The following is a 13623-nucleotide window of genomic DNA, read 5'->3' as shown; positions in this document are numbered from 1 at the left end:
TATAATACTGCTCCTATGTACAAGAATATAACTACTATAATACTGCTCCTATGTACAAGAATATAACTACTATAATACTGGCCCTATGTACAAGAATATAACTGCTATAATACTGCTCCTATGTACAAGAATATAACTGCTATAATACTGCCCCTATGTACAAGAATATAACTGCTATAATACTGCTCCTATGTACAGGAATATAACTACTATAATACTGCCCCTATGTACAGGAATATAACTACTATAATACTGCCCCTATGTACAAGAATATAACTACTATAATACTGCCCCTATGTACAAGAATATATCTACTATAATACTGCCCCTATGTACAAGAATATAACTACTATAATACTGCTCCTATGTACAAGAATATAACTACTATAATACTGCCACTATGTACAAGAATATATCTATCTACTATAATACTGCCCCTATGTACAAGAATATATCTATCTACTATAATACTGCCTCCTATGTATAAGAATATAACTACTATAATACTGCCCCCATGTACAAGAATATAACTACTATAATACTGCCCCCTATGTTCAAGAATATAACTATTATAATACTGCCCCTATATACAGAATATAACTACTATAATACTGCACCCTATGTACATGAATATAGGTCCTATAATACTGCCCCCTACAAGAATATAGCTTTTATAATACTGCCCCTATGTAGATGACTATAGCTGCTATAATACTGCCCCTATGTACATTATTATAGCTCCTATAATACTGCCCCTATGTATATGACTATAGCTGCTATAATACTGCCCCTATGTACATTATTATAGCTCCTATAATACTGCCCCTATGTATATGACTATAGCTGCTATAATACTGCCCCTATGTATATGACTATAGCTGCTATAATACTGCCCCTATGTAGATGACTATAGCTCCTATAATACTGCCCCTATGTATATGACTATAGCTGCTATAATACTGCCCCTATGTATATGACTATAGCTGCTATAATACTGCCTCCTGTGGATTTGCTCTTCTCTTGCTCAGGACTGTAATTTGTGTAACAGTGTTGCGGAGGTTGTTGGATGTGTCTGGATAATTGATATTTGCGCGGTATATTGGCTGCGGCTCCTTCCACCGATGCTCTTGGTGCCAGTTTGGCTCGTCCTCTTCCATTAGGGTATTGCGATGTGATCATCAGGTTGATTGCAGTTTTCTTTCTTTGCGTCTTTCACACTTTGTGCGGTGACTTTGATGTACCTGTGTTACATTGTTGCCTCTTGTATGAACCTGTACATTGTTGCAATCATTAATATCCTTTATTTATTTTCTTCCGCAGAGTGATCAGGTTGGAAGTTTTTATGTACAGGCAGGTGGTGCGGGTTCGTGACCCCGGTCTCCAGTAATGTGACTGTGCGCGCTGCCATTGAGCCCCTCCCTGCAGATAATATCACAGAGTGCTTATAAAAATTCATGGCACACTCGGATGTGGTGCCTGGATGCTGCCTTCCTCGGGGAGATGTGGCTGCTGCAGAGAGCTGCTCCTTCTCTCGGGTCCTCGCTGCGGTTCTTCCCCTTCTGGCCGGTTGGATCTTTGCACCTCTGGCGCTGGCGCTGAGCTGGCATGGCTGAGCACCAAGCACTTGTTGGTGCATGGGGGGACGGTCGGACTGCAGGTCTGCAGGCAGAGGGAGGCTCGGCTCCGGAGGGGGATCTTGGACTTGTGTGATGAGCCTGGGGGTGGCCAGATCACGAAAAGCTCCTGGTGTTTGATGGGAGGATGAAAAGGGGTCTTGGGTGGGCACCAACTCACAGAACTGCCAAAAATCTGCTACAAAGTGAGCGCGGTCTGGAGCGGCCTAGAACCTTTATGGTCTCCTGTTGCTGGGAATAGCGGTTCTGGTGTGGCCACCAATAAGTCCATAATGACCCGTCTGCTCCAGTGCTTCACGTGGCTCCTACGCTGGGGGAAGTTTTTTTTTACTTGTCTCATTCCCCTTCATCTGTGTCGAAGCAAAAAGGTGAGTGGCCATGTTCTGGTATAATATGATGTTCATCCGGCTGATGTAGCAGAGCACAGGGGTCAGGAATGAGAAATCTGGGTGATGTAGCAGAGCACAGGGGTCAGGAATGAGAAATCTGGGTGATGTAGCAGAGCTCACGGGTCAGGAATGAGAAATCTGGGTGATGTAGCAGAGCTCACGGGTCAGGAATGAGAAATCTGGGTGATGTAGCAGAGTTCACGGGTCAGGAATGAGAAATCTGGGTGATGTAGCAGAGCTCACGGGTCAGGAATGAGAAATCTGGGTGATGTAGCAGAGCTCACGGGTCAGGAATTAGAAATCTGGGTGATGTAGCAGAACTCGGGGGTCAGGAATGAGAAATCTGGGTGATGTAGCAGAGCTCAGGGGTCAGGAATGAGAAAACTGGGTGATGTAGCAGAGCTCACAGGTCAGGAATGAGAAATCTGGGTGATGTAGCAGAGCTCAGGGGTCAGGAATGAGAAAATTGGGTGATGCAGAAGAGCTCACGGGTCAGGAATGAGAAATCTGGGTGATGTAGCAGAGCTCAGGGGTTAGGAATGAGAAATCTGGGTGATGTAGCAGAGCTCACAGGTCAGGAAAGAGAAATCTGGGTGATGTAGCAGTGCTCACAGGTCAGGAATGAGAAATCTGGGTGATGTAGCAGAGCTCAGCGGGTCAGGAATGAGAAATCTGGGTGATGTAGCAGAGCTCACAGGTCAGGAATGAGAAATCTGGGTGATGTAGCAGAGCTCAGCGTGTCGGTGATACCAGGTGATGTCCCGGTACTCAGTGTGCTGTCTGCGGTTTTGCGGGTTAATCAATGAACTGGTAATAGTACAGTTATCCTGATGCCTCAGCTATGAATTCAATGCTTCAGCTCTGCTACATCTGCGGACTCACTTTCCTCTGATCTTAGTCATACGTGGAGTCATCCAGGTGACTAGAGACACTTGTTCTTGGGATGCAGCAGGTAAGTGCTTTCCTTTCCTGACATTAAATGCACACCTAGGTGGTGATGTCCAGCGGATGCTGGGAGTTGTAGTTCATAATTAGAGATTCACAAGTTATAGACTGGACGTGGGTCAGTGCAACGCTTCACTTGTTTGGAAACCACAGCTCTGAGTATGTCCTGACAACCTGTCCGTGTCCTGACAACCTGTCCGTGTCCTGACAACCTGTCCGTGTCCTGCCAACCCTGACAACCTGTCCGTGTCCTGACAACCTGTCCGTGTCCTGCCAACCCTGACAACCTGTCCGTGTCCTGCCAACCCTGACAACCTGTCCGTGTCCTGCCAACCCTGACAACCTGTCCGTGTCCTGCCAACCCTGACAACCTCTCCGTGTCCTGCCAACCTTGACAACCTGTCCATGCCCTGCCAACCTGTCCGTGTCCTGCCAACCCTGACAACCTGTCCATGTCCTGACAACCCTGACAACCTGTCCGTGTCTTGGCATGCTGGAAGTTGTAGTATTGCAGCAGCTGCTGACCCCGAGTATCCCCCATATTCACAGTCTGCATATAACACCTTCTCTGCTTATAGTCGACATTTAACCCTTCAGCCCATATGTTTCTTTTTCTGTAGACATCGGGCGGAAAAACACGTGTCAGTGATTCGGAGCGAGGTATGTATGGGGGGGCCGACCCTGCACCCCTCATTCTGCTGTTACACCTGGACTATGCGGCTGAGTGTAAATGCAGCCCCCTATATAATGTATACCGGCCCTGAAGCTGCAGGGGCCCAAACACGGCCGTCTGCTGCACCAACGGTGACATCATGGGTTCATTAACCAAAACCGTCCGCGTTCTCCTGGCGGCTCTGCATGCGCTCATGCAAGAGACTGCGGTAATAGACTCCGAGGCCCCGAGCACAAATCACATCATGTCGTCATAGAACATATACTTTATATTAAGGCTCAAGATAATCATTCCCATCTTCCTGCACAACTGAGGAAACACCCAAAAATCATCTCTGCTCTAGAAATCTGTGATATCACCGAAAACAGCAACATAAAGGCCTGAACCAATGCAACAAGTCCTATAACCACGAATACAGAAATCAAGATCAAGATGAAATAAGAGCAACTATAGCCACATAACAACATCCTCAACACTGAGAAAGATGCAAAGGTGCCCCTATGTACAAGAATATAACCACTATAATACTGCCCCCTATGTACAAGAATATAACTACTATAATACTGCCCCCCTATGTACAAGAATATCACTACTATAATACTGCTCCTATGTACAAGAATATAACTACTATAATACTGCTCCTATGTACAAGAATATAACTACTATAATACTGCCCCTATGTACAAGAATATCACTACTATAATACTGCTCCTATGTACAAGAATATCACTACTATAATACTGCTCCTATGTACAAGAATATAACTACTATAATACTGCCCCTATGTACAAGAATATATCTACTATAATACTGCCCCCTATGTACAAGAATATAACTACTATAATACTGCCCCCTATGTACAAGAATATAACTACTATAATACTGCCCCCTATGTACAAGAATATAACTACTATAATACTGCTCCTATGTACAAGAATATAACTACTATAATACTGCCCCCTATGTACAAGAATATAACTACTATAATACTGCCCCCTATGTACAAGAATATAACTACTATAATACTGCCCCCTATGTACAAGAATATAACTACTATAATACTGCCCCCTATGTACAAGAATATAACTACTATAATACTGCCCCCTATGTACAAGAATATAACTACTATAATACTGCCCCCTATGTACAAGAATATAACTACTATAATACTGCCCCCTATGTACAAGAATATAACTACTATAATACTGCCCCTATGTATAAGAATATAACTACAGTAATACTGCCCCATATGTACAAGAATATAACTACTATAATACTGCCCCCTATATACAAGAATATAACTACTATAATACTGCTCCTATGTACAAGAATATAACTACTATAATACTGCCCCCTATGTACAAGAATATAACTACTATAATACTGCTCCTATGTACAAGAATATAACTACTATAATACTGCTCCTATGTATAAGAATATAACTACAGTAATACTGCCCCCTATGTACAAGAATATAACTACCATAATACTGCCCCCTATGTACAAGAATATAACTACCATAATACTGCCCCCTATGTACAAGAATATAACTACTATAATACTGCCCCTATGTACAAGAATATAACTACTATAATATTGCCCCCTATGTACAAGAATATAACTACTATAATACAGCCCCCTATGTACAAGAATATAACTACTATAATACTGCTCCTATGTGCAAGAATATAACTACTATAATACAGCCCCTATATACAAGAATATAACCACTATAATACTGCCCCCTATGTACAAGAATATAACTACTATAATACTGCCCCTATGTACAAGACTATAACTAGTATAATACTGCCCCTATATACAAGAATATAACTACTATAATACAGCCCCTATATACAAGAATATAACTACTATAATACAGCCCCTATATACAAGAATATAACCACTATAATACAGCCCCTATATACAAGAATATAACCACTATAATACTGCCCCTATGTACAAGAATATAACTACTATAATACTGCCCCCTATGTACAAGAATATAACTACTATAATACTGCCCCCTATGTACAAGAATATAACTACTATAATACTGTCCCTATGAACAAGAATATAACTACTATAATACGGCTCCTATGTACAAGAATATAACTACTATAATACTGCTCCTATGTACAAGAATATAACTACTATAATACTGCTCCTATGTACAAGAATATAACTACTATAATACTGCCCCCTATGTACAAGAATATAACTACTATAATACTGCCCCCTATGTACAAGAAAATAACTACTATAATACTGCCCCCTATGTACAAGATTATAACTACTATAATACTGCCCCTATGTACAAGAATATAACTACTATAATACTGCCCCTATGTACAAGAATATAACTACTATAATACTGCCCCTATGTACAAGACTATAACTAGTATAATACTGCCCCTATATACAAGAATATAACTACTATAATACAGCCCCTATATACAAGAATATAACTACTATAATACAGCCCCTATATACAAGAATATAACCACTATAATACAGCCCCTATATACAAGAATATAACCACTATAATACTGCCCCTATGTACAAGAATATAACTACTATAATACTGCCCCCTATGTACAAGAATATAACTACTATAATACTGCCCCCTATGTACAAGAATATAACTACTATAATACTGTCCCTATGAACAAGAATATAACTACTATAATACGGCTCCTATGTACAAGAATATAACTACTATAATACTGCTCCTATGTACAAGAATATAACTACTATAATACTGCCCCCTATGTACAAGAATATAACTACTATAATACTGCCCCCTATGTACAAGAAAATAACTACTATAATACTGCCCCCTATGTACAAGATTATAACTACTATAATACTGCCCCTATGTACAAGAATATAACTACTATAATACTGCCCCTATGTACAAGAATATAACTACTATAATACTGCTCCTATGTACAAGAATATAACTACTATATTACTGCTCCCTATGTACAAGAATATAACTACTATAATACTGCCCCCTATGTACAAGAATATAACTACTATAATACTGCTCCCTATGTACAGTAATATAACTACTATTATACTGCTCCCTATGTACATGAATATAACTACTATAATACTGCCCCCTATGTACAAGAATATAACTACTATAATACTGCCCCTATGTACAAGAATATAACTACTATAATACTGCCCCTATATACAAGAATATAACTACTATAATACTGCCCCTATGTACAAGAATATAACTACTATAATACTGCTCCTATGTACAAGAATATAACTACTATAATACTGCCCCTATATACAAGAATATAACTACTATAATACAGCCCCCTATATACAAGAATATAACTACTATAATACTGCCCCTATATACACGAATATCACTACTATAATACAGCCCCCTATATACAAGAATATAACTACTATAATACTGCCCCTATATACAAGAATATAACTACTATAATACAGCCCCTATATACACGAATATCACTACTATACTATTGCCTTTTTTCTTTTCCGGTCGCGTCTCTTCAGAGGTCACGTGTTACTTTGTGTCTCTACATTACCATGTTCATTATTTGTGTACTGCCCCTTCTCACACTCACAATGTCTCTGTGTCTTCGTATCTTTACGTTCAGCAGTGCAGAGGATTTCAGCACGCCGCACATCTGCGTTTTTTACTGTCTATAACCTAATAATGATCTTGTGCAGCTCAGGTTGAGGCTTTAATGTCTTGCGGTTTGTGATTTCCACTCGCTGCCTCCTGTGATTGTGAGCTGCGGCCTTTTTCCAGTAATTACTTATTCCAAATGGAAGTGACAGCGCTTAATAATTCCTTGTCTTCTGGAGAGATCTATGGAGAGATCTTCTCCGCTGTGTGAGGAGGTGGTGCGGCAGCCGTCCAAACCCAGAGGGCGGTGCAGCATTGTGCTGGAGAGTCTGCACTGACCACATGGGGGAAATGAAGGCCGGGATCGGACTTAAAGGGGAAGCGCGGCCAGGAGTGATCTGCAGCTCGTAAGGCCAGCTCTGGGGATCGGGGATCAGGTGGCGGTGTGTTTGGGTTCATTTAAAGGGCTTGTCCACTTCTGGACACAAGCTTCTTAAATTCTCAATCCACTGATCGGCTGCAGCGTTCACTTTTCCACCAGATATATTTGTGCTCTTTGCAACTTATAACTAGAGAGGCGGGAACCCAATCTGTAAAGTTCGTGTTTCGTACCGATCAGCGGGTGTCTGGGGCTCGAACACGGACTGCTAAAAAATTCTGGGTCCGAGTTCGGCGTTCAGGTGCTGTTCATATGATAACAAAGCTTGTTGAAAGGTGGAGAGCAGCGAGAGAGGGAGACGACCATTCTAAAGTACAGAAATTTGGGTCTCCTTTAACTTTCATGGTGTTTGGGGTCAAGTCCAGGTCCTGAACCCAACTTTTAACTAAAGTCCAGCCGAACCCGGCAAACCTGAACTTCCCTGGCCCCGCTCATCTGTTCTCGGGACTTCAGAAGGTCACAGTGTTTGGAGGCAGGACAGCGCCATCATTGTGTAGTGGCCATTCAAGGGTACTGCAGCTCATCTCCTATTAAAGTGGATGTGATCTGCAGTAGCTGAGAATGGCCCCCGGACAGATCTGTGGGTTCTGGCTCCATAAATAGTTCAGGACTTAGTAGCAGCTAATGAATGGGGTGTCAGACCCCCAACAATGTCTCACTAATGAGGTTACTTTTAGGATAAATGCTCCGTTTTTTATTTCTGGACAATCCCTTTAAGCACATGTTCTGCACAGTCTGAACATGCGCCTATTTGACTGCCGTTCCTTTCAATCTCCTCAAGATAATATAATAAAAGATTAATGAAGTGGGACCAGAGCAGGTTGCGGGATTCCAGCATCCACCTGACGCCAATCATTAGCCCTGCGGCCATAACCAGAAATATTCCTCTCATTTACGGCTCTCACGTGGGGCTCATTAGTGGATATCGCCTGAGATATCAGCCGTTCACCTATAAAAGCAGATCTGATACCACGGTGTGCGGCTCAGCCCCCGAGAGGCCACGCTGGGATCGGAATGTTCCTGGATTTAGTAAGTGCATAAGTTTGTGAACCCCTGTCCCACCACTCAGAGTATCTCTACTTGCTGGATATGAGACCGTATTTCTCGGAGCTGAGGGTTTGCTCCACTGTATCCGGTCCAAACAATCCTCACTCCAGACTGATACATGTTACCTGCACTGATACATTGTAGCCTCCAGATGTCTGAGCAGATTGGATACAATTGTAGCAAATGCTCGAGATAGAAAAGACATTTCCCATTCACTGTCAGAAAGTTGAATTCTTACAGATGGTGAGGAAATGAAATATAAAGTCTAATCGAATATTGAATATTTTCTTGTTTAAGCTTTAATTAAAACTAAACATCCCGTTAAGGACACTTTCACACTTGCGTTGTGCGGCATCCGTTGCAATCCGCTGCCTTGAGGAATTACGGTAACCGTTGCAGGAAGCCGTTGATTCCTCATAGGCTTCCATTAAGGGCGGATTGCAAAGGATGGTTTTGCATTGCATCTGCCTCGCGGCGCGTCAGTTGTTTTGTCGGTGACTGTCAGTGACCGTCGGGCGGAAGAAACGCTGAATGTAGCGTTTTTTTATTGCTGTAAAAAAACGCACTACGCAGGATTCTGTCGGGATCCGTTAAGGGCCATATTGAATGTCTATGGTACTGGATTCCGTCACGTTCTACTGAGCATGTGCAGCAGAACGTTCCAAATCGTTTAAAATCACTCCTGGTCTTTCTCTCTCTCGCCTCTCTCTGTCTCTCTCTCTGTCTCTCTGTCTGTCTCTCTCTGTCTATCTCTCTGTCTGTCTGTCTCTCTGTCTGTCTCTCTGTCTGTCTCTCTGTCTCTTTCTCTGTCTCTCTCGGTCTGTTGGTCTGTCGGTCTCTCGCTCTCTCTCTCTCGGTCTCTCGCTCTCGGTCTGTTGGTCTGTCTCTCTCTGTCTCTCTCTCTGTCTGTCTCTCTGTCTGTCTCTCTGTCTGTCTCTCTGTCTGTCTCTCTGTCTCTTTCTCTGTCTCTCTCGGTCTGTTGGTCTGTCGGTCTCTCGCTCTCTCTCGGTCTCTCGCTCTCGGTCTGTTGGTCTGTCTGTCGGTCGGTCTCTCACTCTCTCTCTCGGTCTCTCGCTCTCGGTCTGTTGGTCTGTCTGTCGGTCTCTCACTCTCTCTCTCGCTCTCTCTCTTGGTCTCTCTCTCGCTCTCTCTCTTGGTCTCTCTCTCGGTCTCTCTCTTGGTCTCTCTCTCGGTCTCTCTCTCTCTGTCTCGGTCGCTCTGTCTCTCTCTGTGTCTCTCTCTCTGTCTCTCTCTCTGTCTCTGTCTGTCTCTCAGTCTGTCTCTCAGTCTGTCTCTCAGTCTGTCTCTCTGTCTGTCTCTCTGTCTGTCTCTCTGTCTCTCTCGGTCTGTTGGTCTGTCGGTCTCTCGCTCTCTCTCTCTCGGTCTCTCGCTCTCGGTCTGTTGGTCTGTCTGTCGGTTGGTCTCTCGGTCTCTCTCTCGGTCTCTCTCTCGGTCTCTCTCTCTCTCTCTCTGTCGGTCTGTCTCTCCCTCTCACTCCCTCTCTCATACTCACCGATCACTGGCGCGGCGCTGCGCTGCTGTCACAAAGCTCCAGCGGCTTTTCCTCTATTGAAAATGCCGGCCGCTCATTATTCAATCCCGTATTCCCTGCTTCCCCTGCCCACCGGCGCCTATGAATAATTGGTTGGAATCAGACCCGCCCCCACGATGAGTGACAGCAGTCTCACTGCAACCAATCACAGCTACCGGTGGGCGGGTCTATATCGTTAAGTAAAATAAATAAATAATTCACAAAAAACGACGTGCGTTCCCCCCCAATTTTGATACCAGCCAAGGTAAAGCCACACGGCTGAAGGCTGGTATTCTCAGGATGGGGAGCCCCCCTAGCCTAACAATATCAGCCAGCAGCCGCCCCGGAATTGCCGCATCCATTAGATGAGACAGTCCTAGGACTCTACCCGGCTCATCCCGATTTGCCCTCGTGCGGTGGCAATCGGAGTAATAAGGAGTTAATGGCAGCCCATAGCTGCCTCTAAGTCCAAGGTTAATCATGACAGTGTCTATAAGACACCCCCCAATGATTAACCTGTAAGTTAAAGTAAATTAACACATACAACCGAAAAAATACTTTATTTGGAATTAAAGACAAAAAAATACCCCTTTTCACCACTTTATTAACCCCCAAATACCCCTCCAGGTCCGACGTAATCCACACGAGGTCCCACAACGCTTTCAGCTCTGCTACATGAAGCTGACAGGAGTGGCCGTAGAACACCGCCGCTCCTATGAGCTCCACGCAGCAATTGAAGTGAATCCCACTGTCAGCGGTGAAATCACTCAGGTAGTGCTGGGGTGTGTGCAGTGATGATGCGTGCGGTAGTGCCGGGGTGTGTGCGGGGATGATGGGTGCGGTAGTGCTGGGATGTTTGTGGGGATGATGGGTGCGGTAGTGCCGGGGTGTGTGCGGTGATGATGGGTGTGGTAGTGCCGGGGTGTGTGTGGTGATGATGGGTGCGGTAGTGCCGGGGTGTGTGTGCGTGGTGATGATGGGAGCTGTAGTGTCGGGGTGTGTGCGGTGATGATGGGTGCGGTAGTGCCGGGGTGTGTGTGTGTGTCGTGATGATGGGGGCGGTAGTGCCGGGGTGTGTGTGGTGATGATGGGTGCAGTAGTGCCGGGGTGTGTGTGGTGATGATGGGTGCGGTAGTGCCGGGGTGTGTGCGGTGATGATGGGAGCAGTAGTGCCGGGGTGTGTGTGATGATGATGGGTGCGGAAGTGCCGGGGTGTGTGTGTGATGATGATGGGTGCGGTAGTGCCGAGGTGTGTGCGGTGATGATGGGTGCGGTAGTGTCGGGGTGTGTGTGTGAAAATGATGGGTGCGGTAGTGCTGGGGTGTGTGCGGTGATGATGGGTGCGGTAGTGCCAGGGTGTGTGTGTGTGTGTGTGGTCATGATGGGGGCGGTAGTGCCATGGTGTGTGTGCGTGGTGATGATGGGAGCGGTAGTGCCGGGGTGTGTGCGGTGATGATGGGTGCGGTAGTGCCGGGGTGTGTGTGTGTGTCGTGATGATGGGGGCGGTAGTGCCGGGGTGTGTGTGGTGATGATGGGTGCAGTAGTGCCGGGGTGTGTGTGGTGATGATGGGTGCGGTAGTGCCGGGGTGTGTGCGGTGATGATGGGAGCGGTAGTGCCGGGGTGTGTGTGATGATGATGGGTGCGGTAGTGCCGGGGTGTGTGTGTGATGATGATGGGTGCGGTAGTGCCGGGGTGTGTGCGGTGATGATCGGTGCGGTAGTGCCGGGGTGTGTGTGTGAAAATGATGGGTGCGGTAGTGCTGGGGTGTGTGCGGTGATGATGGGTGCGGTAGTGCCGGGGTGTGTGTGTGTGTGTGTGGTGATGATGGGGGCGGTAGTGCCGGGTTGTGTGTGGTGATGATGGGTGCGGTAGTGCCGGAGTGTGTGCGGTGATGATGGGAGCGGTAGTGCCGGGGTGTGTGGTGATGATGGGTGCGGTAGTGTCGGGGTGTGTGCAGTGATGATGGGGGCGTTTGTGCTGGGGTGTGTGCGGGGATGATGGGTGCGGTAGTGCCGGGGTGTGTGTGGTGATGATGGGTGCGGTAGTACTGGGGTGTGTGTGGTGATGATGGGGGCGGTAGTGCCGGGGTGTGTGCGGTGATGATGGGGGCGGTAGTGCCGGGGTGTGTGCGGTGATGATGGGTGCGGTAGTGTCGGGGTGTGTGCAGTGATGATGGGGCGGTAGTGCCGGGGTGTGTGGGGATGATGGGGCAGTAGTGCCGGGGTGTGTGCGGTGATGATGGGGGTGGTAGTGCCGGGGTGTGTGTGGTGATGATGGGGGCGGTAGTGCCGAGGTGTGTGTGGTGATGATGGGTGCGGTAGTGTCGGGGTGTGTGCAGTGATGATGGGGCGGTAGTGCCGGGGTGTGTGGGGCAGTAGTGCCGGGGTGTGTGTGGTGATGATGGGGGTGGTAGTGCCGGGGTGTGTGTGGTGATGATGGGGGCGGTAGTGCCGGGGTGTGTGTGGTGATGGTGGGGGCGGTAGTGTCTGGGTGTGTGCGGTGATGATGGTATCTCTCTCTCTCGGCTAAACTAACGCAACACGTTATTTCACAGGAATCCGTTGCCTTTATTATCACACTATTTACAATGCATCCGTCACATGCGTCACACAATGCATTACGACAGATGCCATATGACGCAAGTGTGAAAGTAGCCTAAACAACCAATCAGAATCAAGAAAGTGCAGATCATGAAGCGGCTTCAGATCATTCCATGTGCAGATCCATCAATGAGCGCTATTAAGCCCGCTACACACGCTTCAATATATCTCACAATCCGTCGTTGGGGTCAAGTTGTAAGTGACGCACATCCGGCATCGTTTGTGAGGTATCTGCGTGTGACATCTACTTGCGATCAGGATTGAACGCAAAACCGTTGATCGCAAACACATCGTATCATTCTCTAGAATTGACCGTTTTGTTGCACGAACCTAGTGAATTGTAACGTGTGACATCCCACATACGATTTTGGTGTCTGATGCTATGTGCGCAGGTGTGCGCTCTGCACCGCAGCTTAAAAAAGGTCCGCTTCAGAGCGCAGCTGAAAAGCTGTGTTCTGAAGCGCCTCACAATGTCTGTCAGTCACTAATCTCTGTCAGTCGGTCACTATCTCTGTCCCTCACTCTCTGTCAATGTCAGTCTATCCCCCTCTCTCATATACTCACCGATCCCCGATCCCCGGCGCTGCACGGCGTTCACACTGCTCCGGCGGCTTTTACTGTTTTGAAAAAGCCGGCCACCCATTAAACAATTTCGTATTCCCTGCTTTCCCCGCCCACCGGCGCCTATGATTGGTTACAGTGAGACACGCCCCCACTCTGAGTGACAGGTGTCACACTGCACCCAATC

At 46.1% G+C, this 13623-nt stretch overlaps 1 protein-coding gene across 10 annotated transcripts in view; it reads left to right on the top strand.

The window, feature by feature from the left end:
- TNS1 (tensin 1) overlaps nucleotides 1-13623 on the top strand; it is a 483060-nt gene that overhangs the window by 70900 nt on the left and 398537 nt on the right. Inside the window, exon 1 of one of the 10 annotated variants that reach the window (XM_075317049.1) lies at nucleotides 1559-2002. The exons of the other annotated variants lie outside the window; for them this stretch is intronic. Coding sequence (XP_075173164.1) covers nucleotides 1907-2002 — 96 coding nt within the window. The 5' untranslated portion in view covers nucleotides 1559-1906. Of the gene's footprint in view, nucleotides 1-1558; nucleotides 2003-13623 lie in introns of those variants that run through there. 10 annotated transcript variants of the gene reach the window in all.

The sequence above is a fragment of the Anomaloglossus baeobatrachus genome, chromosome 7 (assembly GCF_048569485.1).
Source record: "Anomaloglossus baeobatrachus isolate aAnoBae1 chromosome 7, aAnoBae1.hap1, whole genome shotgun sequence".
Taxonomy (NCBI): domain Eukaryota; kingdom Metazoa; phylum Chordata; class Amphibia; order Anura; family Aromobatidae; genus Anomaloglossus; species Anomaloglossus baeobatrachus.
Note: the sequence above shows the minus strand (reverse complement) of the source record. Positions and strands in the feature narration are given on the sequence as shown.